The sequence below is a fragment of the Oryzias melastigma genome, linkage group LG20, assembly GCF_002922805.2.
Source record: "Oryzias melastigma strain HK-1 linkage group LG20, ASM292280v2, whole genome shotgun sequence".
In the NCBI taxonomy this organism is placed as follows: domain Eukaryota; kingdom Metazoa; phylum Chordata; class Actinopteri; order Beloniformes; family Adrianichthyidae; genus Oryzias; species Oryzias melastigma.
The window spans coordinates 10,913,742-10,930,256 of record NC_050531.1 but is presented as its reverse complement, the minus strand read 5'-3'; the positions used below and the strand labels follow the sequence as shown (position 1 = coordinate 10,930,256).

Below are 16,515 nucleotides of genomic sequence, written 5' to 3'. Positions count from 1 at the left end.
ACAAGTTATTAAAATCTTAAATTAAGCATTTTAACTGTAAAGCAGAGGTGACCAAAATGAATACTCAATAGGGTCACAAGTAGGACTGATAAAAAAAACAACTATTAATTAAAGTCAAATTCCAATGTTGATTCAAGGAATTTCTTGTATTTGTCAGTTTATAACCCAAGAAGTTGTAATTTTACTCATAAAAGTTCCCTTTTTTGTCAGCAATCATCCCAAGTTATACCAGTCAGTGTATTTTATACAAGGTTGCATTAACAATAATGAACTATTGTGAACTTTTCAGGTACCTATCAAGGCCAGTGGATGGGTGGGATGCGCCATGGCTATGGGGTTCGCCAGAGTGTTCCCTATGGCATGGCCACCGTCATCCGCTCTCCTCTCCGTACATCTATGGCTTCCCTGCGGTCCGAGCAGAGCAACGGCACAGTTCTCCAAGACCTGTCCTCCCCGGCGGACACACCCACCGGCAGCCGCGGTGGTTTCGTGCTGAACTTCCACTCCGACAGCGAAGTCGTCACCGGCAAGAAGAAGGGCCTGTTCCGCCGGGGCTCGCTGTTTGGCAGCCTCCGACAGTTGCGCAAGTCTGACTCACGGACCTCAATCTCCAGCAAGCGGAGCTCAGCAAGAAGTGACGCCACCATGAGCCGCATCAGCTCCAGTGATGCCAACTCCACCATATCCATTGGCGATGGCGAGCTGGCGGATGAGGACCTGCATCTGGAGGACCATGTGGATGCCACCACAACCGAGACCTACATGGGGGAGTGGAAGAATGACAAGCGCAATGGATTTGGTGTTTCCGAGAGATCCAACGGGATGAAATACGAGGGAGAATGGCTTAACAACAAGCGCCACGGTTATGGGTGCACAGTTTTCCCCGATGCCACCAAAGAAGAAGGGAAGTACAAAAATAACGTGCTGGTGCGTGGAATACGAAAGCAGTTGATTCCTCTTAAGAACCCCAAAACCAAAGAGAAGGTAGATCGGGCTGTGGAGGGGGCGCAGAGGGCAGCAGCCATCGCCCGGAGTAAAGTGGAAATAGCAGCTTCCAGGTAGTGTGGTGTTTACATGCATGCATGTGGCCATTCAGGCATGTGGGTGTATACAGTCGAAACACACAATGAATAAAGGGCAAACTTGTCCGGGCTTTTTTTTGTCAACGCCTAGCATTTCCTGGAGTGATCTGCTTTACAGAGATGTGCGTGTCCGATTTAAGGCGTCCCGTGACCACAAACACGACCTTTATACCTCACCAACAGTCAAGGTTTTTATGTTGCTAGTGCGATCATCCCTGGAAAAGGTTCTGCTTCTATTCTCTGCACGTGGTTTTCATTCCCAGGGAGTAGGCTTAGGCATCTTGCACACGTTGTATGGGTGATTTTCTGTGTCTGTGAGTTCATGCGCATGAGCCGTGTTGCCATATCTGCGCCTATGCCAAGCATTGCTCTGATGTGGCATCTGCTCTTTAACAGGTGGATACCAAGTGACCTTTTCATTTAAAGCCTCACTCCTGCTGGGGGCACGCTGCATTGCTGCGACATCCTCTGGTTTCATTGCATCAGGGAATTGTTTTTCTAATAATTAAGTGAATGCCTCCGAAAGGCTTTGATGCAATCACGATTGCTTTGTTCTGGTTTTACTCTTGCTCTCAGAAAGGGTACATTAGCATATGAAAACATTCTTTTCATTCTGAAAGCAGATGACTACAACATTAAACATACTATAAACATATAATTTGACTGTATATGAAAAATGGACTGAGTGATCCCTCTCTGTTCTCGTTTTATACAGGAAGTATCCGCTGGTTTCAAGAAGCCAAAAGCCCATAAATTTTAATCAAGAAATAGCAGTCAGTATATTTGCCAGAATAACCATTCTTGCTCTTATATTTTTACTGTACCGTAAGTCATAAACTGGCCAATCAGATGCCTTAATAAAACTCTATAGTGTCTGCAGGCATCACGTTGGACATTCAATACAGATTTTTAACCAATCACTGCTTCCAACTTGTCAGTGTCGATATTGCAAAAAAAATAAATAAAAATGGTGACTAAATTGGCTTCATATTAAAGACAGAAGTGGGGATTTTTTATGGGCGATGTTACATTCATTCAATTCACTTCTCAAATACAGACAATGGCCTGGACCACCATCTCTTATGGATTTAAAGCTTATGCTTAATTTTAGAAAGTTTTAGATTAACCTCTTACAAGTTCAAGAGAGTTGGCCCTATTAACCCTCTCTGGGCAGGTGTTGCAAATTTGCAAAAGCTAAATTCTAGCATAATGCTATTTTTTCTGGTTTTGTTGGCTTAAAAAGTTCTGTAGAAATAAAGCTGGTGTTCATATCATATTCAAGTCTTTAGTGGTCACTTATCACGCAGGGCCAATGTTGCAAATCTGCAGCATCTCACAACTCATTACATGTGAAGGTCTCTCTAAAATAAAGTCTGAATTGTATATTACTAACTCATATGATAATTTCCCCCAGATATCATATTTTCATGTTATAATAACTTAATTTGGCCTTGAGAGGGTTAAAAGTCCTAAATAATGTAAATAGACTTTTAAAATGCTCAGACTGTTCTACTAGCCATTTTGTTGTGTGTGCATACGATTGACTGTATATAGAGAACTGGACTGAAGGACCCCTCGCCTCTCATGTTCCAAATGCCAGCTGGTCCCAAAAAGGTGACATCCTGTAGATTTCTATTGAGAAATAAACTGCTATCATTCTATTTGCCAGAATAACCATTCTTGCTCTGATACATCTTTTGAACTCGTTGCTAATTCTACTCCTTAAATACATATTTACTGTAGCACAAGTTATTGAAGTTATAAACTGATCACTCAGATGCCTCAACAAAAGTAGCCCAGCCAGCAAGGCCAAACCCATATGGTTTAAAAGTAGGCGGAACATGTGGGCCCCAATGGGGATTGTCAGCGGTTTCCGTGGTGAACCCACCTGTGTTTGGTAACATTGGGTAGCTTTGCTGGCCCTTGGATGGCGGCGCTTGGTAGCTTTGTCAGATCCTGGACAGGTCTGGTGTCCACTGGGCGACTGGCTAGCATAGCTAGCTAGCCCACTGAAGCCAAACGCAGGTGGGGCCAATACGAAAACCGCAGACAAACCCAATTGGGGCCCACACTTTCTGCCCACTTTTAAACCATATGGCGCCCACTTGGCCTTGATGGGATGTGACCTCCAATCAAACATTCAAAGGAATTGATTGACTTATTCTCCTGAGCCCGCTTTTAGTGGAAGAGGTGTGGCCTTCTAACTTCCTCACTACTGATTAGAGACAGTGGTTACCATAGAAATGTAGACTAACAAACCAATCACGCCTTAGTGAGGATGTCCGGTTCCAGCATGGTGATGGACATGTTGCAGAAAAATGGCGAATGAATTGACTTCATTTGGTTGGAACCAGAAGTCAATCATTTCCTATGGATGACGTCTCATTTGCTATGTCCAGGTCTCCATATACAGTCAATGGTGCCTGAATAAATGCACCTTCAAGTCAAGCTTACCGTATGCTGCAGAGTGCCTGGAGCACAGACAGAAAAGTGTAAAAGTTCTTCTTTTGGTTTGCCAAATTTTCATTAAAATTCGTTATTAGTTTTATTACTACTAAAGTAGCTGGATGGCTCGGTTGGCTACGTGTAGGACTGGTTAACGGGAAACCAGGGTTTGATACCTTAGGCAAGACCCTTCACGCTAATGCTAGGCCGAGTCTAGTCTCCCTGTGCCGGTCCCTTGCCCGGATAAAAAACAGGGTTGTGTCAGGAAGTGTATCCAGCAAGTGTCTACCAAACCAGGTGTGCCTATCAGTGAAAGCTGTTTCACTGTGGTGACCCCTGATGGAGTATACCGACAAGTCAACATTTTTTTACTACTAATAATGCATAAAAAAAAATCAGAAATCCTCAAACTTGATATTTAAAAAAAAATGTCTATTAGCTTAACATAGAATGTGTAACCCAATTACTTTGTGAATTACAATGGTAGTTTTTGATGTAGAGCAGGTTTTAATATATTTTTCATCATGCAATAAATAGAAAGGGTTTAATATGCAGAGCCTGGAAAATATACGGGTTACATAAGGCAGATTTAACGTGTCTAATATTAAACCTCCGCATATCGTTTTTGCAGATAAAACCTACAATATAATAAGTCTGGGCATGTTCGTGAAGGCCAGGGAGGCTAAGGTAATCCTGGAAGGAAAGGAGAAAAATGGATAATGTTCTGAAAGGAAGAGCCGTCTGCCATCCTCTCTGCTCGCTCCACGCCATCAACAGTTCACAGAACATTGGACTGATTGTGCAGCTCCAACGCAGCAGCAGTAGAAGCACAGAAAGTGATTAAAGCAGCAAACAAGGTTTCCTGTATTCAAGTGGGTGATCAAATTACAGGAAGGGATGTTTTCCTGCATCATGTGGAAATCTACAAACAAGCTCCTGATCGAGAGGAGATTCATTCTGTCTAGAAGTGTGTTTGAGATTGAAATGCTCAGAATGACGGGCTGTAAGCAGGTTATGTAAGTCTCAGTGTACAGTAGAGTAGAGAAAGATGCGCTCCTATTGATCCAGCTCTGGTCACATGACTTTTTGTCTTTGAATGTGGAGCGTCCCCACGGAAATCAAAGGGAGGGAGGGAGGCAGCCAGAACAGACAGAGTGGTGAAAAAGACATGAAGGGAAAGGAGGAGATTTGACAGACCGCGTTGCAAATTTGATGAGTAAGGGTCTGAAATGAAAGGGAAGCAGACGAAAAAAAGGGCACAGGGAGGACAGACCAGCCCCTCCCCTCCGGATTACTGTACAGAGGAGTTTTCCCATCAGCCTCCGAGGTGGAGCTGATGACCTCATCCCCGTGATGAGCCAATCGATAGACAGCTGATGTGATGCAGTGGAGTGGAGCTCTTCATCGCTCATTCACGTTCGTGTGTGGTCCTTATCTAGGTGGACTCCACAGCCTGCTCAGTCTGTGTTTGTGGGTGGGTTTGTGTGAAAGGCCTGGAAGCTAAGATAAGTGACCGGTGAGAAGTTTACACAAAATCCTGCTGACAAATCAGCAGTTTAGTTGTTTTGGAAACTCAGCGGTTTGTCGTTACAGAAGCTTTTTAATTATTTTAATGCCTTTTTTACTCAGCGGATCTCTGCCAGCGCTCTGGCTCCTGAAGTAAGATGTGCAGCAGTCTTCCTAAAGTTGGCAAAAGGACGAATGCAAGTAATTTGCGCTTATTAGTTTAAGTGGGTACACTGTGTCTCAGCATTGCTGAAATTTAACTACTGGCTCACTATAAGTCAAGACAGGCATTGATTCCTACCACACTGTGTGTGTGTACTCGTTTTTGGTGCCTTTTTGGACCATTTTGCCATATTTACATCATGAAAACCCAAAGACCTTCTTGACATCCAATGAGGACCAATTTATGATCCGCATTTGATTTAGTTTATGTGTGTGTTGTTTGCTTGTTCCATTGTTTATTTATTAAAATAAGCTGCAGGTTTTGTTTGAAGAGAAAACTATTATTACAGATCGTCATACAATCATTTTTTGATTGTATTATTTTTAGAATAATCAAATTTTTCGAATTTCTCTTTTAAGAAACACTCAGAAAATCTATTTCATTAATAAATATTTTATTATTTTTTTCAGTTTTATTTTATTTTTGTTTTTTGGAGGCTAAACAGGTAGACATGTTAAGCAATAATAGTATATTCTCACTAAAATGAACTCTTTCCCACAGAAAAGGATGCCTTTGAACTTCCTGAAACATCTCAGTGGAAGTCCACCCTTTTATTGATGCGTTTGATGCTGCCATTATAACGCACGTTTGCATCAGGCCTTCTCAGAAGCCGAAATGAACCACAAGTGAATAAATAACTAAAGCAACGTTATATATAAAATGAAAATAAAATACTTTTATTCATTTCAGTCATGTTTTTGCAAGAAAGATGATCAAAGCAAACTGAATCTTCATTAGCCAGGAATTGAGCTGCTTTTAACGTATAGGGAGGAGAAGTATTACAAAGAAATAGTAAAGAAATGGCTTAAAATGTAACGTACAAAAAAAAAAAATATAGAAAATGCTGTAAATATTAAAGTTAATTTAAGTAATTACACAAACTGACATTTTTTCAAGCGAGTTTTATATGACTGAAGGTAAAAGACCTCAAAACTGGGGAGCATTGAATTAAGTTATGACTTCACTAATTTATAGATATGCTATATTTATACAAAGTTTAACTCCAAAATACTGCTAGATGTGTAGATACACTAATTTAACTGATAAAAAAAGTCCTATTTCGGCCATATTTTGATCCACAGTTGCAAAAGAAAGTGCACTCTTTGTACAAATGTTTTTTTTCTCAGTTTAAATCACACCAATTTATGTTTTCATGCTTTTATTGAACACATCATGTGTTCAATAAAAGCATAAAACCAAGCAATTCTCAAAGGGTTTACATGTTTTCTCCTGCAGCAAGGTTTTCAAAGCGTTATAATTCTGCAGTTTTTAGTCAAAAACCCAAAAATCTGTGTTGTTTTCTAGGATATAGTTTCTGCAGAGCGGCAGTAGTTCATTAGAATCTCGCCTTTGGGATGTGGGTGGGACATAACTGTGTACGTGCTCTCCCACTGGCTTACAGCCTCTCACTCTCCCAACTAGTTAAACAAAAATGGTGACCAATTTCAGAGCTATTTGGCAGATGATGAAAGCGAAGACGTTCATGGATCTATATGTCTGCAAGTGTAGAATTGAGTGGAGGAGCAGGGAGCTTGTGGCCCGCCTATCATATTTTCTACGTCACAAATGTGTGTTTTTTTTTTCAAACTGAATTTTTTCGTCTGCTCCTGATTCAGGATTTGAATAAAGAAATGCTTAAAAATGCTATTTTAATCTTTATTTTATCAAGAATGTGTTAAAAAAACACCATGATTTTCTTCAGAGTAGGTCTGTAGCTTATCAAGGAAATAATGAAGCGGCAAGGAGCGTTGGCCAAACGTGTGCACTGCTATCTATATGCATTCACTTATTCAGAGCCTAACTATTTCCGCCCAGGAGCACAGACCACATGCACACACACACACACAGACTTCTACACAAACACATACGGAGCTCATGCGGCGGGTGCTGGTGTGTCAGCGGTGAGCACTGCCTAAATAAGGCAAGGCATCAGTTGGCTTATCAGCACCAGCCAGGAATATATACCCATCCCAACACTGATATAGCTACCCGCCATCTTACTCACTGTAACATCTCTCCCAAATGTGTGTGCGTGGTCATTATGTTTAAACCGGGCGGATAAGAGACCGGGATAATCTGTCTGCTTGTGTAAAGAGGTGGGAATAAGTGTGTTAAATGTGCGTTTCTACGGGATACTGGGGGGGGTTTGTTTATCACCTGCTGTGTGGGGTGACCTCAGCCACTCACCACCTGCCCTTTTTTGGAGAGAGTTATTTATCAGCATGGAAGCAAATAATCCCAACTGTCTGTACATTTTCCCACCTTTACGCTCCAGCCGTACAGATAATGGTGGATTTCTGTCAAGTAGGAAACCCATCTGGCACGACCTTCTAATATTTTATTGAATATATTGCTAAAAAGTGAGAACAAGCTCCTCCCTCCTACAACCATGCAACCTAACCTACTTTTTTTGTAATAATAGACTCATATGCACACTCACATAAAATAAGAAGCCACATGTGCTTCCTATATTCTTACCTTTAATGACCAAAGTTATTGCCAAGCTGCATACGAAAGGGCTATAAATAATACTGCTGATGCAATGGCACATGCACCGTGAGTCGGTCTAGCACTTTTCAAATGACGCACAGTGTAATCACATTACCCCATGTAATTGAATCTTAACCTCTACTCGGTCAAATTTCTGTATTATGAAGTCATTTCATTATTTCTGACACAAACATAAAAAGGTGGGATAAGAGGTCCAGGTAGCTTTATTTTGACAATTGTAGCTCAGTTTTAAACTCAAGCGTGACTTCTTTCTTTCATTCTGTTATATGTGGAAAGTCACCTTCAGAGTCATCAAGGTCATCTCTTATTAGATCTAAGCTGAGGAGTTTGAAAGAAGCAGAAGAAGTATATAGAAAGGAAGAAACAAAGGCTTTTTTTGAGTGACAGTTGAAAGGCCTTTCCTCTCTGCTTCCCTTTGAAATATATTTGTCCTCCCTGGTGGGAGACGGAATGAAGGCGAGAAGGAAAAACTCTTGGCAGAAATCAGCTCATACCCTGCAGGAATACGCGTCGAGAAATACATACTAACAAGAGGAAGGCTATAAAAGGTAAATTAAGGTTGGAATTGTTTTTACGTACATGACAATTAATAGGCAGGAGAGTTTGTTCTGGGTTCGCCTGAAAGGGGAATGCGAGCGGGGGCTATATCGACAGCAGTGCTAGCAGAATTGGGTTTCAGCTGCATGCCAGAACTGTGTATCTGTGGCTTCTAATCTCTTCGAGAATGGCACATATTTCTGCGGTGTCTTGAGGAAGGCTGGTATGAGTCAAGCGGGCCGGGAAGAAGGAGCACACTGCCAGTCTGTGGTAACTTTGTTGTTGTTGAGCGCTCATCAAAAATGCAGAACCTCTCATTCTTTTATTCAGAATTTACCTGTGTAAAAATAGAAGTTAAGACAGGTAGCGCTCACAGAAGAGCTTTGCTAACACACTGAGGTGCAAAAATAGTCAAATTTCATCCTCAAAGGACAAAATGTTATGCAAAAATCCCAAATGTCAGCATGTAGCTCCTATTCTGAAGCTGTCATAAACTTAGAATGCGTCACTGATGTGGACATCCTTCGGAGCTACATTAATAATTAGTTCTGCTCAGGGTACTTTTGCACAACATCAATGTACGATGCTGGCACTCTATAAATAGAAATACAGCAAACAGGGTCAGAATGACTGAAAACTAATAATACAAATATGAAGCTTTCTTTCCCATTTAAATATTAAGCTGTTTTGGGGTTTAACAAGCTAAAATGTATTTGCTGAATGCACTAAATAATATCAAATGAATATTAGGTGATGAAGTAACATCATGTGATTTAGCAAGCATGCAGCTAAGGAGCAGAAAATTGTTTTTTTCTAAAAAAAAAAAAAAAAAAAGTGCATACTTGTGCCTAAAATGTCATTCTTTTCAATTGAGAAAAAATGCATGCTTTATGAGGAGCCGAGTTAAAAGCTGATTAGTTTTCTTGTGTCCAAATTTGCACAGGTAATAGGACTAATTGCAAGCATTACTGGGATATTTCGCCTCATTAGGACCAGTTATTGTGGAAGATCTCACCACTTAAGAGTTAGTCACAAAAATGTCATTATTTCATGGGTGGATTCTTCTGTAATGGCAACGCTTTGAAGCAGAAATTCAAATGCTGAATCCAATTTACCAAGCATGTGATCGTGGCTCTCTGGCGCATTTGCGATGGAAACTAGTTTTTTTTTTTTTTCCATGACACAGCAAACTCTCCCACAACAAATGGCTATGGGGATCAAGGTTTATCTAACATTAGGAACACATGACTTAACTTTTGCTGACTTTTTCAAGCTAAAGGAAGCTGCAGGTAGGCACAACAGTGGAGAAAGAGGCGGAGATCTGCACATATGAAGTACAGGAAGGGTAAACCTTGGCTTTTCTAATGCATGAATACATCGTTCCTTATTTAATGTGTGACTGATAAACAAGATGGAATTTGGGAATTTATTCGATCTTCTTCGATATTTTTTTAAAATTAAATTTATATTTTAATCATTCTTTGTGAAATAAAAACAGTTCAAGAGTAAGGATTTTGACATTTTTCATAATTCTTCCAAACTTGCATCGATGTGTGACAGCTCCTCATAGCAACTATTCCTTATGTCATCATTACAGATCATTATGCATGTCTTCTGTTCAGCCCGTGAAGAGGCCATGAGGAAAAGCTGACAGCAGATGTAACTTAACGCTAATGCTCCTTTTGGCTTTGCCCTGAGAGGGAAATTGATGTTTGTGTGAGAGTGTTCAGACAGTAAGGGTGGATGGTCGCAGGAGATTGAAGGAGAGTGCAGGCCATAATTAAAACTATTCCTTAAGCTCCAGTGGTTGCCAGGCGATGTGACCTTTGTTCTCGCAGGTGTATCTTCAGATGCGGAGACCCACAGTCCGCCAAATGACGTCCAGGGGGCTCTTTGTGTCTGAAAAAGCGTTTCAGCCCAAATAGAATTGTGTTCAAATGTGTTGAAGAACGTCTGTCGTGTGTCAGTGTTGCCTGCATGCATGTCCAAACCATAAGCGTGCATGTTCGTTTGCAAAATTCATTAATACAGACAGACTGGATGCAGGGTTGGACAGCTCGCTCGAGTATCTCTGGTGGTTGCCATGGTTACTGTCTCACCATCGTCATCATCGTGTCAGCCATTTGTTGATTTTCTTTAAAAAGTAGCTGGGTGAAGAGGCGCTGTTGGTTGAGCCCTGTGTTTATTCATCCTTGAAGACTCGAGCAACGTCCCCGTTCCCTGCTGGAGATTCACAAGAGCTTTATCGACTACAACCCAAAAGAGAGAACACACCGCCATGACGCTTTGATGTAAAAAATGCAAGAGCCACACTTCATACTTGTTAACACTGATGCCCTGATTCCCTGGAGGACTCATTATGACACATCTCAGTAATTGTTCTTTGAACTTTTATTTTATTTTATTATTTTGCAGAATTGATGTGTGCTTTAGTACATCACAGCTAACAAAAGCATTTACATGAGAGGCAGGCGGTTTGATTTTCTGAGGCGTTTTGTGTGTTTGCATGATTGTGTAACGCTGCAACTCCACATTCTGATTTGCATCCTGCAGACTCTTGTGCTTAAGATTTTATGCAAATTCACTTTTCATTCAGTCTCAGTCATTCGTACTCGTGGGGTAATAATCCTGAATGAATCATAGAAAGTTGTATCTAAAAAATGGGTAAAAATTGTTATTAGATGTTCATTCTTTGAGCCTTAAGTTGAGATCAATTACATAATATTCCTATTTTTATTTAGTGATGCTGCTTATAATTATTATACTAACTTATATAATTGTTCAGAAATGTACTGAATGAGTTAAATGAATATCATACTTTGTGTGTTTTGGTTTCCTGGCTGCTGCTTCTTCATTTGTTCTCAATCTGATAAAAATAGCCCACATATAGTAAATCAAATGCAAGCTACCGCACTTAGCCGAGTGTACTACTGCTTTGCTGCTGGGAATCTTTTAGCCACCATGGCTCCCCCACCTCCAGTGTCATTAACAGCATCAGCTGTGGCCATGTTTCACCTGTGGTGTTGACACTGAAAGCGCAGAGCTGAGGCCTGACTCCCTTGCCGCTGCCCTTCACCAAAACCAGAGGGATCATATCAGTGAGAGATTCTATGTCATTCTTTAAACTCAAACACCCGAGGACTCATAACCTGAATAGGTGTGCCAGGCAGACTGTGAAAGTCAGAACACAGTATGCGTTTTTAGCTTTACTCTCAATACCGGCACTCTGCTCTGTGTTGGTTTTTGGGGGAGGGAGCAAAGTGTTTTGGGTTCCTGACTAGAGAACACTGGTAGAAGATTAGGCCTTCTTGTAATCCACAGGCTCAAATGTCATAGGGGAATTTTTCTATTTAATCAAAAGTGGTTCTACTTATTCTTCCTCCCAGAAATGAAGTGTGGAGTAGAACATGGTTTTAAGATGTCTGCAGCTGCTACTTCAGCCTCTCTGTGATGAATAAAGATGATAAATGCTCAAAAAGATCTTTAAATACTCTGATATTGGATCCAGGACAAAAAAATAAATAAAAATCACTAATAATGCTGTTTACAAGTTCAATAAAATTAAAGATAATTTGGAATTAGCCTCTAGCAGCAGTCAGTGGTATTGCACTATAAAACAACTGTTTAAAGTCCCACTCCAATCATGCTTTGTACTATTTTAAAAGTATTTTTATTATGATGACACAGTTATTAGCCAAAAATTTAAAAAATTTGTATTTTCTATGACATAGTTTCTGCAGAGCAGCAGGAGTTTGTTAGAAATTCCCCTCTGAGTTGGCGAGGAGTAAGCCTGCACTCATGTCCCATCTTCCCTGTGTTTACACTCTCTACTGCTAGCTTACAACCCCTCACAAACACACCTATTGTTACAAAATGGTAAGCAATATTGAAGCTATCCAGCTAGACATATAAGCATCTATTTGTCTGCAAGTGGATGTGAACCTGTGGTCCACCCAGCAAAAATATATTCTTTTTCAGATTATGTTTTTTCATCTGCTCTTGATTCACAATGATTTGGGTAAAAAAAAAAAAAAAACTTTTAGGTCCTTGTAGATCAGGGATGGGCAAACTTTTTAACTCATGGGCCACCAGGGGTTCAAAGATTTGACAGTAGGACCAGACCAGGACTAGATGTATGCGTGTTTTGGTATTTGGGAGTTTTATTTCAATACTATGGCTTTTGTTCTCATTTTAATGTCAATTGGTTGATGTCCCTCAATGGAAAAATGCAAACTTAGCGTTCATGTGGTGTTGGAATGATCACACTTTATGACTCTGAAAACACACATAAACATCAGTAGAACAATGAATCTTCCAACACCACATGAATGCACCTAAATAAAGGTCAATTTATTTTTAGTTCACCATCTATGGAAAGACACGGAATTAAAGGGAAAATGATGTTTTAACATGTCAGATAACTGAGAAAAAATATAGTTAAATGTTTAAATTTCTTTCGGAGTGGTTCATTGCCGTTTATTGAATTTTGTGTTAAGTTATTTATTTTTTTATTATTTGAATTGTACACAAATGTTTTCATATTTATAATCAATAGTAAACGGAGATAAGAGAATAAGACTCACTAAAGTAGAAAGAAACTGACTATTCGCTTGCAATTTTCTATTATACATGCGGCCGATGCTGAACTTTTATTTCTGACTGCACGGATCCAGAGGAAAGGTTAGGGTTACATTTAGGTTAATATCATGAGACCAACAACAACATTTTGCCTTGAATATACTTAAAAAAACGTGTGGGCATTGCAGTAATGTGCATTTTCATGTAGTACGTGTGGCCAACATGAATTTCCATTAGTTCTCATACTTGGCAAATGTGCGCAAATTACAAAATACCATATTTGACTTGGTTTTCTTATATTTTTAATTCAGCAGGGGAATATTTTTTGGCACAGGGTGTACTTTATTGTCAAATTCCACAGCTATGAATGCCTTAATAGGCACAAAACCTGAGTCAAGTGGATTTTCTAAACGTTGGATTGTGCGACTCTTGCTGGGTTTTGGCCAGTAAAAAACTGGTCAAAGGTTGCAGACCCATGGACTAAACCATAGAAAAAATGCAATGCATCAACAATTTCTGAATAATGTTGGAACATTTTTAAAAATAAACTATAATTCACACCTGTTTTTATTCCAAATATTGTTATTTCTCCATGTTTAAGACATTTGTTGGTTTTGCAATATTTTTAGTTGGACCCAAGTGCAAATAATTTTGTGTGAGATTTATTTCCCCAATATTTTCCTTCACTAACCTTTTAAATACATTTACATGACTGAGACGAACAAGATAAAAGTGGAAGAAAAACGGTTTAATGGCACACAAACCAGTGTCATGTCGTACCGTACTTCTCTAGCATGTAGCTTATCTCATAAGAACAGGCACTATTCCCTTTTCTTTGTGTTTGAACACCTCATTTCCTTTAGCTTTTTTCCCCCACCAGTGCTGCTCATGGTAATGTGAGCCCCAACCCAAGAATAATTCCAGAATCATTTCTGTGTTAGTTTTACTCTAACCACTAATGGTGTTAGTCATGCTCGAGTAATCCTGAATTAGCAACAGCCGAGAATTCAATAGTAACCCGGCATTAGTTTATGTATAGGGTAAGCTAAGTGCTAATTGGTGCAGACTGTTTGTTTTGTGCTGCAGCTTTGTTCTCAGGGCGTTTCTTTTGCAAGATAAACACTGGGATGGAGGGGTATTTGTGCAGAAACACCAGAAAGCTTCTTGTGCAGTTAACTGTAGTTCTGGGGTTACAAGGAAGGTTGCAGTCCTGATCTCCACCTCGCATGAAATCTGGACAGTCTTATTGTACACTGACCAGTCAGCACTGGTGAGAAAGCTTTGGCCAAGGGGGAAGGGGAATGGGTCAGTGTTATGGAGAACATATGGGAAGAAGCAAAGAGGGGGGGGTAGAGGGGACCGACAGCCAAAACGAGGTTCAGAACTGTGTCAGCATATGTGAAAGAGATTCCTCAAATAGGTCATAGCCCCAGGAGTGATGGACTGAAGCCTCACTCATAGGAACGTGCTCGCACGAATAAAATCACGATGCAGATGCGTCGTATTCACCAGGACGCCGAGGTATGACGAACCTTGAAGCGGGATGCACCGTTCCGCACGGGAACTGTGGCTTGAAACTGAACCCTACAGTAAAATTAGAGAGGCGGAGGTGCATACTTCAGCATTTTTAAATGTCAGGGAGTCTTCAGAGGGGCAACGTGCCTCTAAATATCAGTTTCTTTCCTTCTCTAATTCTTATTTTCTCTCTTTTTGTTTGTTTGTTTGCTTTAACCTTCTTTCCGTACAGTTTTAAAGGCACCAACATATTTTCTATCAAAACAAAGGGTGTCTGTAGCTGCCCAACAATTTTCACAGCTCATTCAAAACTGTAATGAAGCAGTAGTGGATGACACGCAGCCTGCAGCTGTTGAAGTGGCCTTAGCAGTTACTTAAAAGTTCGAAGTATGTATTATGTGTTCCTTATTTTGAATGTAAGTCAAGAAATTCTAAGAGCTTCATTTGCTTTGGCCCCCTCCCCAGACCCAACTGTTTGCAGAGTCCAACGTGAACAGGTGTTACTTTATATGCAGAGGCACACTGTTTGACAAGTTAGAAACTAAAAACTTTTTACAATGTCAAGGCTGTGATATGTAAGACACTTGTTTGACCTAAAAATGGCCCCCTGTGCATTTTTTGCATTTTTAATTCAGTCTTCTACTTCAGTCTTCTTTTGATCTATATCTACCCTAGTTGTCTTTTGACTATGATTATGCTGTTTTAGCCAAAAAAAATAAAATGACAGTGTGGTATTCTAGAAAATAGTTTCTGTAGAGTGGCAGTAGTTTGTTAGAAATTTGCCTCTGAGTTGTGGCTGGGACTGTTGGTGGGGGTCTGCCCTCATTTCCCATTATCCCCTTGTTTTCACTATCTCCCGCTAGCTTACAGCCCCTCACAACCATGCAGCTTTCTAATGCTGCGTCTGCTGTTGTCTTGGACACACATGTATTAATCCAGGTGAGCAGTGATGTCACAGGAAGTTATAGGAAGACTCGGGTACCATAACGACACCCCAACGGAGCTTGAACGTGAGAAACATGAAAAATAAATAAATAAAAGACAAAAGTGTCCAATGTAATATCTGCAAGGCAGAACTTGTGTTATATATCGATCCATGAGCACCTGAAGAAGAAGCACGGTGTGACTGAGTGTGATAACGCTGAAGAGGGATCATTGTCTAGGTAAGCTAAGCTAACATTAGCACAAACAGAGAGCAAACTTATTAGCTAAATGTTTTCTGTGCATTCCTGCAACCTCTATCCCATCAGAGCGAAATTTCTCTGCTGAAGGGAACATCTGCTCTCATCTGCTCTCTGAAAGAGATCAAATCTTTCTGCAAGACATATGGAATTGCTAACTTTCCTGACTACGATTGTACAGTTCGGAATTATACAGAGTGCAATGAATACAGTTGTGAGCGCTTAGCACCACAAAATGTCCTTTTGTTATATTTGAGTCAGGGAGACTAAAACTTTATCTTTTAGTTTCTTTATTTTAGATGCCCACCTCATTTGATTTAAGTCTTAATACCAGAAACAAATGGAAGAAAGAAGCTGCATGATTCATTAAAGGTTTGATAAACTATTATCTTAATGATTGTCTTTATTTTTAGTTAGCATATAGCTTAATTACATCAAGTTTAAAGCTAATTATGATTAAAATGTGTGTTTTACATCGAGTGTACGTATGACCCAATTAGTTAACTAATCAAAAACGTAATTGGTGATGAGCCGACTATTAAAAATATCGTTTGTTGTATCTAAATACAGCGGCGCAGGTTGCCGTAGTAGTTTTTACGCCACAAATGCACTCTTTTTTCCAACTGTACTTTTTTACCTGCTCCTAAATCACAATGATTTTTTTTTAAAAATGTAATTTTAAGCTAAATTTTCACATATATTTCCTCCATCATTAGAAAAATGCCACAAGAACATGTTAAAAACACTAAAATCACCAGTTTGATCGGAGTAGATCTTAAATAGGATTCACTGCCGTTATTAAGTATAAAAACGAGCCCTCCCTTTTCTGAACTATCCAAGATTAATTCAAACCATCTATAGCAGGGGTCTCAAACTCGCGGCCCGCGGGCCATCTGCGGCCCGCAGGATGATGATTTGCGGCCCCCGTCTTCATATG

At 40.0% G+C, this 16,515-nt stretch overlaps 1 protein-coding gene across 1 annotated transcript in view; it reads left to right on the top strand.

Annotated features, from left to right (window-relative positions):
• Window positions 1–16,515, top strand: part of jph1a (junctophilin 1a) — a 31,959-nt gene that overhangs the window by 2,480 nt on the left and 12,964 nt on the right. The window contains exon 3 of the mRNA XM_024280311.2: window positions 290–1,058. Within this exon, the coding sequence (XP_024136079.1) occupies window positions 290–1,058 (769 nt within the window). The remainder of the gene's footprint in view (window positions 1–289; window positions 1,059–16,515) is intronic.